The 10,510-nt window shown below is 38.0% G+C and overlaps 1 protein-coding gene across 4 annotated transcripts in view; it reads left to right on the top strand.

Annotated features, from left to right (window-relative positions):
• Positions 1-6: 6 nt before the first annotated feature.
• Positions 7-10,510, top strand: part of UGP2 (UDP-glucose pyrophosphorylase 2) — a 27,794-nt gene continuing 17,290 nt past the window's right edge. The window contains exons 1-4 of one of the 4 annotated variants that reach the window (XM_026080633.1): positions 7-29; positions 408-433; positions 6,371-6,498; positions 7,041-7,148. In XM_026080633.1, the coding sequence (XP_025936418.1) occupies positions 415-433; positions 6,371-6,498; positions 7,041-7,148 (255 nt within the window). In that variant the 5' untranslated portion in view covers positions 7-29; positions 408-414. Of the gene's footprint in view, positions 434-1,281; positions 1,537-3,701; positions 3,844-6,370; positions 6,499-7,040; positions 7,149-10,510 lie in introns of those variants that run through there. The other 3 variants (XM_026080632.1, XM_026080634.1, XM_026080635.1) reach the window with 3 other exon arrangements.

Genomic DNA, 10,510 nt, shown 5'->3' with positions numbered 1-10,510 from the left:
GAGGGGCGGCGAAATGCGAAGAATTTTGGGTCCGCCTCTTTCATTGATGAAATTTAAATTCTTGTGGGTTTACCTTTAACCAGGCGGCGCGAGAGGGGCTCGCGTATTCCAGGGGACAAGCGCAGGAGGAAGCAGCAGCCGGAGACTGTGTCAAGTTGTTAGGTTTCTCCCTGAGGGGGACGGGGGGACTGATTCCTCCCTGGTGGGATACCCCTTCCTTCTTCCCGTTTTTAAATTATTGCTGCTTTATAACTGCCTAAGAGCAGAAGGGCAGGCGGCGAGCACACGGAAAGAGGCGGCACGGGGGAAAAAAAAGAGAAAGCTTCCCCCTCCCTGCCTTTTATTGTATAATTTTTTGGTAATTTTTTTTCTATATTTATAAAAGCAAATTATTTATTTTGTTAAAGAGCGAAAATGTCGTCTTTTGCACAAGGTAAGCTGACGTGCTTTGTAATTTTCTGACTCTTCAGCTGTGTTTATGTAGGTGTCCTTTTTTTATTTTTTTCCAGTAGCTCAGTAGAGTGCTGGCAGTAAATGGCACCGATAGGTGTATCAGTCTGATCAGCAGCCGAGTTAACATTTGCAAGATTTTCTTTCTTTTTTTTCTTTTTTTTTCTTTCTTTTTTTCCGTTGATTTGACAGCAGGGCCTCGTCAGTTGTGTTTTGCCTCGTTCGCTTATCTCTGCATATGTGTCTCTCTTTCAGTATCGCTGTACAGGCAATGTAAAACCAGGTTGAGGCGGTTGTAGCTGCAGGGCTGGTATCCACAGTTAATGCACAGACGAGAGCTGGAATATACGAAGGGAGCTTGCGAGCTCCGGTCTCCCCCCTTCACTAAGCAGTCTTATAAAGTAGGGGAACTGGGGAGAAGAGCACTGAGCTTGAGTGGCCTCGCTCATTTTGGAGGTTTGGGTGTATTTTGGCATTTTCTGATCCCAGTAGGCTCTGGTAATCTCATTTACTATGTGCGAGTGTGTGTGTATGTGTATGTACGTGGTCTGAGTTTCAGATTCCTTTATTGCGAAACAGGGAACCAGCCCACAAGAGGTCATTTCAGGAAGAAAAATGACTTTGGTGCATTGCTGTGGCAATTTTCTTTCCTTCCTTTGGGTTATTCTTAATGGGGGTGTGTGTGTGTTTTCTGTAATGAATTCTGTGCCTGTAGGGTTTTTTATTATATATTTATAAATCAATGCAGGCTTATCAACAAATGTAACCCTGCCTATAGAAAAAACAGTATGCATAAACAGGTCTTTTGGTATATGTACTTGGATTTTGCAGGAAACTGCAAAGCTTTGCAGGCTTTGGAAAACTGCTGTCACTAACTGAATGAATGTCTAGGACTGTACAACACTTGCTACGTAAATGCATCAACTGTTTGCAAATGTCCTGTGACACCTGGACAAAATACAGAGAACTGAAGAGGAGGAGTGTTACAGCCATGTTTCTCAACTTGACACTCTGAAAGTTACCAATATAAGCCACTTCTTGTGTGAATAGATTGCAAAGATACAATTCAAAAGAACACTTTAAAAGGTAATTGGCTTTTCTCAGCCTCCTGCTGAAGGTAGCCATCTTGCAGACAAGGGGTATTTTTTTTTTTATAAAACTGAAAGCTGGATAAACCTATGGTAATACTTTAAAACGTGATTATGATCTTTACAAGGACCTGACAATCATAAAAGCTTTTTGAAAAAGCATTAACCATTTAAGTATTCTTTTATTAGGCCAATAATACTAAAACATGTTGGCAATGTCAAGTGATATTTTTAGCATGAGGATCAGCCGCTAGGCTGAGAAATCCAGCTGTGTCTGATCATAACATCTAAACTCTTGCTGTACACTGCTGGCAGGAATGGCTTGCTAGTCACAAACTTCTGAGTTAGCTCAGGCTAACATGCTTGTCCCTTAAGGAGAGACAGGATATACATTTCACTTCATGTATGCTTCAGTACAACATATGTTGAGAAATTGTTTATAGCAGTAGAAAAAGAAGAATGTAAAGGCTGAGTGGGTATGTTCAGTTCTAAAAATCAAATGAAGTTACATTCATTAACTTTGTGAATTATAGAGTGTGGGTATTTGAAGAGATTTTTATCCTTGTCAGGGATAAAAAATTTCCTTGAACTTTCAGTGGAGCTGGAGGAAGTTAAGGCATTCATTCTGTACACTCAGCACTGAGTTGAAGGATAGAGGATTTAAAGTTTAGCTGTGTGTTTTAACTTATTGGCCCTCCTTGATTTTTATGCACATAGTCTGACTCCAAGGAGATCTAAAAAAAATTGTCTGCTCTAAGTGTTTTGTATGCTTGCTTTGATTGCAAAAGTAATTAAAGTAAAATTCATAACCCTCAGCACAAAAGATTCCCATTTTTTTCCATGAGAGGACTTCTTGCTTGAATTGCACTGCAACTCCCTCCTGTGCTGGGACCTTGTAATCCAAGTTCCAAGGCAGTGAAGTTCTCTTCTGACTGAATTAATGAACACTTAGGGCAATAAAACTAACCTTATTGCATTTCTCCTTTTTAAATTAAAGTGAAAGAAGGAGGAAGAGCAAAAAGGAAATACATGCAAACCCCTAAATAAGGGGTCTTTGCTGATTTGTTTTTGAGCAGTTTTCTTGAGGAAGCCTGTCCTTGTTCTGTTTCTAATAGTATATTAAGACTTGCTTTTTCTTACCTTGATCTGATTTATCATATGTTTTTTCAAATGCCAAGTATAAAATTATTTATTGTAATCCTGAAAATATTTTGCAATGTACAGTAATTCATACTGCGAGGGCAGGGGACAGGTTAATAATGAGATAAAAGCACAAAAGCAAACTAGAAATAATGGTGGGACAGTAGAGTTTCAGTGAAACTCTCTACCTTTCAGACACTACTAGTAACTTGATTAAAGAGCTCTCCTTTTTGTACTACTTGAGAAAGCATTGCCTACAGCAGCATTACCGACGACATTAAAATAAGATGTCCTGGATGGTCATTTTCAAAGTCCAATGTTTTCTGAAACCTCAAATACTTAAAAATATGCTTTCCTGTTCCCTGCTAGTTTCCTGTGTGGACCGGTCTCTTAAGAGTCTTTGACTATTTTATATCACCCCTTTCTGCCTTCAGAGGAGTGTTAAAGAATACTGACGCCATAAAAGTGAGGTTAAGCTGAAATCTGAGGCATTGGTTGCAAAATAGCTTTGAAGGACAATTCTTTTCTAACATAATTTGGAAGTTTATGGCAGCATGTACCCTTGGAAATCTGTTCTTAGTTATCCAACATCCCTGCCTCCCATCTTATTTTACAGAGGCACAGTTACTACTTTTCATTATAGTTTTAGAAAACTTTACTTGCCTGTAGGAAATAACTGTTTTTAGTTATACAGTTGCACTGGCCTTTCTGCATCTCCACTGCTATTATGGTGAAGCAAGGAGTAAACCTTAACCTGGGCTGTTAAATTTAACAGCAGCATATGTTAAAGGACTGCAGTTGTCCTTCTGTTATCGGTAGGCTGGAATGTATGAATAACAGCGATGGATCTCATTGCAGTCATTCATAATAGGTGCTCGTGGGACTGGGTTGCTAGTTTCATAGATGTTTTACGGGTGCGAATGAATAGCTCATGCCCAAGAAGACTGATATGGTGGCAAGCAGCATCTGTAAGCCTGTGTCATGCTTCTTATGCTTCTTTCTCAAAACTCTGAGGTGCAGCAACATGGGAACAGCTAGTGCTGAGTTTGTTCGTGTTTGGAGCAGATACACCAATGCTGTACTGGTAGGATTGTTTCAGAGAGCCTTTAGAGAAAGCCATAATTCCCCCATCCAGTCCAAATCCTGGTGGACATCTTGTAATAAGGTAAATGCTTAAAAGTCTCCGACTTGCAATTACATACTTAAAGCGGAAAGGCTTTGAGTGGCAGTTTCTCTTGACAGTTAAAGTATTAATATTCTTAAGTATGCAGAATAGATACTTTTCCTGCACCTGTAATACTTTAGTTGAAAGTATGTTTTTATGGACTCCAGCCATGTCAACTCTAACTGCCCTTCCTCTTTCTTTCTGCAGAATAATGATAGTAGTAATAGTAGTAGTAATAATAATAGTGCTCTCCCCAGGCAACCACGCCCTAACATGTTGAATCTGGATGAGACTGGGTGGAATTGCAGTAGCAGTTAAGAGGTCAAGGTAAAGCCTAAGTGTTCTTCATTGCCAATGAGGGGTAGAGCCCTTGCTGTTGGAAGCTTTGACTGTCCAGATTTAGATAAAAAATGGACCATCTAAGCTGACTAATCTGCATGCTTGACACTTGCTATTTGGAAAAAGCAACAGGCTTACTTTGTTTCTCTGCAAGGACATTGATGATCAAATACTTTAAGACTTAGAGAATTTATAGTATTATAAAACACTAGGATATTATCACAATTTTATTATTATGCATTATTCTTTTGATCCATTTATGATATTACTTAAATCTCTAAATGCTTTTAACTGGTAGATACAGGCCTTTTGGCCAATATGAACTATCAGGGTTTTCCTACTTACATGGCAGCCTGGGAAAGTTGTTAGCTGGCTCAGTCTTACTTAGACTAAATAAGTTTAACAGCAAGAATGAACATCTCTGTTGGAATACTTGATGCTTTTAGAATTTCTTGTAAGAGGTGTTGCATCATATTGGGAGGTTCACATGTTTTACAGCCTCATGAGCTATAAGATTGGACACTGTTGTTGCTGTAATTGAAGGCATGTATTGCAACATGTTGAGGGGAGGATTACAAACGTCTGAAAGTATCTTGTAGCTGTTGTTTCCTTGGAAGTTTAAACAGTGTTTCAAGATGCATCAACTCAAAATGCCAGAATGGAAAAACAGTACCTGTGGCTGTTCTGTATAAAAGTATTAAGCCAGTGTGTATTTAATTATTTTTCTGGAGGAGGGAGCACTTTTTAATGAAGAGCTGTGCATGTTTTCACATTGTTGAAAGCCCGCTAGGTATATCTTTCCAGATCACACATTACCTGTTTTTACCAATAAATTAAGCATTTGATTAAAAAAGAACCTATTGTTATTTGTTATGTTTGTCTTGAGCTTTCATTTCCGCTGTGTTGCACCACAGTTTGTGCATTGCAGCACTTGTCTGTCTGTCTGTCTGTCTGTCTGTCTCTCTCTCTCTCTCTCTTTTTTTTTCTTCTCCTTTCCCCTACCTACAAAACAGTGCAGTCAGAAAAATGGCTTCTGTGGGCTTCAAAGCAAGGAAACTCTGGCTGTGGAATACTTTGCTTTAAAAAATAAAATAAAATCAAAACTGTATTAAAATGAACTGCCTCTGGCTTTCTTAGACATTCTCAATAGAATATCTTTTTTTTTTTTTTTAATGAATATTATTCATACAAAAACTTTAAACACAGCTTCCTCTTCTAACACTATTTCTGGGCAGTTTACTCTGTCCACTTGCAAAGTTTCTTCCTGTCCCTTTTTGCACTGGTATTCAGGGTGTTTCTAAAACTCCATCTATATTTGGCAGTACATCACTCTGTGTTACAGAGAAGTGATTACTCAAGGGATTTGGCAGAAATTAAATTAACTAAGGGCTTTAGAGATCATACTTGGAATGTCTTTTGAGAATGCACTTGCTTCATGTGCTTTCTTTTGAAAAATAGACGTCATGTTATCTCCTGTTTCATTCTATGAGATGCTTTGACTATATGCACTTTACTATGTAGATAATTTGTGTACTTACTCTTTTTCACATTTATTGAGCTTATCATGGTTGAAAGCAGAACAAATGCTTGAAGTGATAGACAAACTAATTTTCTAGGTTGCTTAGTAACTGAAATGCACAGTGTAGTGTAAAAATATTCACAAAATAGAGAAAATAAGGGAATATTTACTGGAACAAACTGAAGATTGTGTGAAAGTGCACTGTATAATAATTAAAACATATGTTTTTATTTGGTTGTGTGAACAGAAGGATACCCTTGATCACAGTGTCCTAGATAGAAGGAAGAATGGTTTTAGTGAAAAGCTTTATCATGCTTTTACTTGCTAAAGTATGATGATATGGTAGGACCTGAATTCTTTAGCTGTCCAGCAAAAAAGTGTGCTGTTGGGGATTTTCAGACATTTATCGAGATGGATTGTTGTTTTGGGGGATTTTTTTTTTTTTTTTTGAGAGAGAGAGAGATTGTTTTGAGGCCCCATTTCATGTCTGTGCTCTAAGTTACTGGGAACAAAAGCTTCAGATTCCTGGAGTGCTAAAACAGTAACAAAATGAGACTGGATTATGTGAGTTTATTAATTTTTTTTTAAAGAAATCAGAAAGCAATTTGTTGTCTAATAAGCTAGTTTTCCTCTTTTTCCTTCAACCTGTGTTTTTTATTTTTGCTTAAGATTTCAGAAAAGCAATGTCTCAAGCTGGCACATCACAGTTTCAGGAAGTCATTCGACAAGAGCTGGAATATTCAATGAAAGTAGAACTTGATAAGATACTTTCAACTGCACCTTCAAATGAGCTAGAGGTAAGGAGTAAGATGAGGATGCAACTCAAAGCATGAGAAAGTAGATGTAGGAAACTAAAGTGAATTTTACAGAGGGAGACAAATCACAGAATACTGTGATCCTTGTTTTTGCAGCATGCTCTGATCCTGTGTAGAAAAGTAGCCTGGATACAACATCAGTAGGAGACTTCCAATTCCATGTAACTAGGTGACAGAGTTATTACCAAGTGTTTAGTCATCTTTGAATATTAAAGGTTCTATAGAATCTTTAATGGATTATAGAAAGGGAGGGTAAAGTTCTTCTCCTAAAGATTGGGCTGAATTCTAATTTAGGGTTATGGTTTTGACTAAAGAGTTGTATTTTAGGTTTCTGCATTTCTTTTTGCACCTTGAGTTTTAGTGGAAATGGTTTTAGGTTTTGGTTAAAATTTAGCATGCCTGTACTTCAGTGCTGACAAAATTTCTCTTGTGGCTGGATTGTACATCAAGTTTATAGAAAAGATTCCTAATTAAATACATAGGCATTAAATACTAGTGTTAACTAATTCATTTTCTCTTTGTAGCACACAAAAAAAGACCTGGAAGGATTTAAGAAACTATTTCATAGATTCTTACAAGAAAAGGGACCATCTGTGGACTGGGGGAAGATTCAGAGACCTCCGGAAGATTCTGTAAGTTGCAATGCAGTGACACTCTAGAGAATATAAAATTGAGAATTGTAACTTGTATCAAATGGTGTAGTTACCATAGAATGGATATAACTACTATGGTTCTTAAAATAATGTAGGACAGCACTTTATTTGAGGTCTAACTTTAAAAGAATTATTTATAGACATATGTTGTATGTGTTCCTGAACATCAGGTCCTACCTAACATATGTATCAAGTTCTCCGGTGGTATTCTGTTGTTCTCTGAGCACAGGAATGAATGGGATAGATGCCATCTTACCATTTGGTACCTTCTCTGGAGTAAATGATAAGTTGTGTTATAGGAGAAATACGTAGGACCTCCTGGTGCGTAGAATGCTCATTGTTCCCCTTTCCCTCCTGCCTGTGAAAGAAGGTCGCCCATCTCACATGAGATTGTTTCTAACAATCCATTCTGCTAAATAATTTGAGAGGGACATATGGCAAGTGGGCTGGGTTCTACAGTTCACTTAGCAATTCTATACTCTACAGCCGTTCAGTAAAAGCAGGAAATCTGAAACAAGTAGTTGACTGACTTTTTTTTTTAAAGAAGTGTAGTCTTCTAATGCCATGTATGTTGTTAGAACTTTTAACCTGCCACTTGAGATGCTGCTGAAAAAGCACTAAATCTGTTTTTTTGTTTTGTTTTGGTTTTTGTTTTTTTTTTCAGTACCGTTTAGTACTGAAATAAACGCTTTCTGTTACACCTAACCTCATTTTATTGATTCATCTGTGGTCCTAGGCTGTCTTTTGGCTCTTGCGTAACTGACAGTGTAGCTGTGCTATGAATTTTTGCTTTTCCCAATGTAGCAATCTTGGCATATTGTGGGACTTCTGTGTCCTTGCACATTTGTGGTTTCTTTTAGCCTCTCTGTTTGTGATGATTCAATCAAGGCTCTGTTTGCAACTGAAAAGCAGGCTTTCCAGTTACTTCCAGAACAGATGCAGTGCTGCTCTCTAAAGCATTGAAGAATGATGCTGTTTTAGAGCAAGTCTAGGTTTTTTCCCAGGCTGAGTGTTTTCTTTTAACTTCAAAAGCATGTGATGTCTCTCTCTTCTGTACTGTAACGCTGCATGAAGTGTTGCTTTTGGGGAGAAAAATCCACCTTAAATAAAGAGGGCAAAGTGAGAAATTAGAGTTCTAGGTAACGTGACTGACAAGGAAGGCTGAAGGAAAGGGCATTGCTTTTAGTCTAGAGGGGGATGAGACCCCAAGGAGTGATGAGTCTTTCATTATTGCAGCTACTTTTTTTTATATAATTAAGAGGAAATAAGTGGTTCTCTGTTTCAAGATGAAGATAAATCCTGGGATTAAATTCTAGCAATTTGATGCAAGTCAGTGGGCTGCTTTGGGGAGAAGGAGAACTACTGTCCATTTTTTAAAATTTTGTGCACTTTCAGTGGAAAAGCTTAAGGTAGGTAACAGACCGAAAACTCTCAGATTGGACATCGAGAGCGACTGTCAAACAGGAGGGATAGTAAAGTATTAAAATAGATCAATGGAGGATTCTGTAACCTCCCAGGCAAGGCAAGCTGTTTTTAAAAAAAAAAAAAAAAAAAAAGTTAGACAAATGTCTGTGAGGAATGGTTTAGATCACAGAGGGCTGAAAAGAGGGCAAGATTAGAAAGGGTATTTCTCCTTTGGCCTGTACTGGTTTACCCTCATCTGTATCCATTAGCTATGTAGGAACTTGTGACCACATTAGAAAGAGGAAGAAGGGGGGGGAAAAAAAAAAAAGAAAAAACCCACCCTGCTCTCCTGCACCCGTGTCACCTTGGCTCAGGTGAGATGCATGCATGGTCTTAGAGGAAATTCTGCTTCCTAGCGTGAACTCCAAATCACATAACCCTATTTGATAAACTTCACAGAAGAAAGGTGAGGGGGGAGGGGGAAAGTTAGGGAAAAAATATTCCCAGACTTCTTTCCCATAGTAAGATTTCTTGAATAAAATGATACTTAGAGACTTCCTGGACTAACAGGAGGTGGGTTGAGTAGTTTCAAAAACTGAGAGCAAACTTAATCTCCTTGATTTTTGCTGACTATGAGTTCCATTTTCCTGTCCTCCTGAAGCCCTACTTGTATTTATGACTGCCCTCTTTCCCCCGCATTTTAAATATGTAAATCATGTAGGGATGTACTGTGGAAAGTGAAAGGTGTTTTACATGAAACGCTTTCAAGTGATCTGCGATATAGTATCTACCAAATTATTCTTTGCTGAGGAGTATGACCTGTGGAATTCTTAGGTAAATGTTGGTTTCTTCAAGACCAGAATTACCAGTCTTACTAGTAGATAAGAATGGTGGGAGCTTATGAAATGATAAAGAATGATGATTTTAGAAGGGCTTCGTAACAGGGGCCGTAATACTGAGTTGTTTGGGACTGGTATCCATCTGTTGAATACATGCAGGTTTTCCCTGAGTGGTGCTGTTCAGCTCTCCTTGAGCTCTTTCAGTTGTGTCTAGCTAAGTTTTCTTTTCCTAGCTATAAAACTCACCTTATACAGTCCTCCTAGTCTTCTTAGGACAGCACAGCAAATGTTATATGTTTATATGTTCTTGGATAGTTAGTTGGTAATCTGACAAGTGATTTGTAATTATCCATTCAGAAGACCTCATTTTAGGGGCAGGAGGGTGAGGAAGGGGAAGAGAGTTTCTCAGCTGCTTTTGAAAAATCTTGCATTACAAACATGGTCTAGAAAGGATCTACCCTTCCCAGTGTGAATTGGTTTGCCTGCTATTATTTTGGGGAACTGGTTTGCTCTGTGATCTGTCCAAACCATTGAGAATTCTGTCATATGTAATCTTCAACTGATACCTGATAGATCTCAAAGTGTATGTATACACACTTGCACGTATATACCTATACATGTGTGTATGTATATATACTTTAAAAAAACCCAACAACCTAAAAACATGGCAGTGTTTAACAGGTTTAAGTTTGTGAATGGCTTATTGCACTTACAGGGTTTATTTTTTATCTTTTATTTTACATAAAATGCATGTGAGTTTCTGGTTCAGTGGGAAAGGTGTTTCAGGCTTTTGCCCAATGCTATGACTATGCTACGCAGGAGCAGAATTTCGGATCAGACTTCCATGGGTGACCGAATTTGTTATCCATTGTGCTTTTTCTTTCAGTGCAGTTTATTTTTTATTTATTTTTTATTCCTGAAGCATCTAGGGTACTACAGAAGAATGAAAATAACCCTGAGAAGTAAAAACTCCTGTCAGAACTAGCCAGTAAATTGAATGTATGAATGATTGTATTGTAACAGTCCTCTCTTTAATGGGAGGTTTCATCCCTGGCCTCCCTATTTCTAGTGCCACAATTAATACCAATGGGGAAGCAA

The sequence above is a fragment of the Apteryx rowi genome, unplaced genomic scaffold, assembly GCF_003343035.1.
Source record: "Apteryx rowi isolate R43461 unplaced genomic scaffold, aptRow1 scaffold_53, whole genome shotgun sequence".
Taxonomy (NCBI): domain Eukaryota; kingdom Metazoa; phylum Chordata; class Aves; order Apterygiformes; family Apterygidae; genus Apteryx; species Apteryx rowi.
Note: the sequence above shows the minus strand (reverse complement) of the source record. Positions and strands in the feature narration are given on the sequence as shown.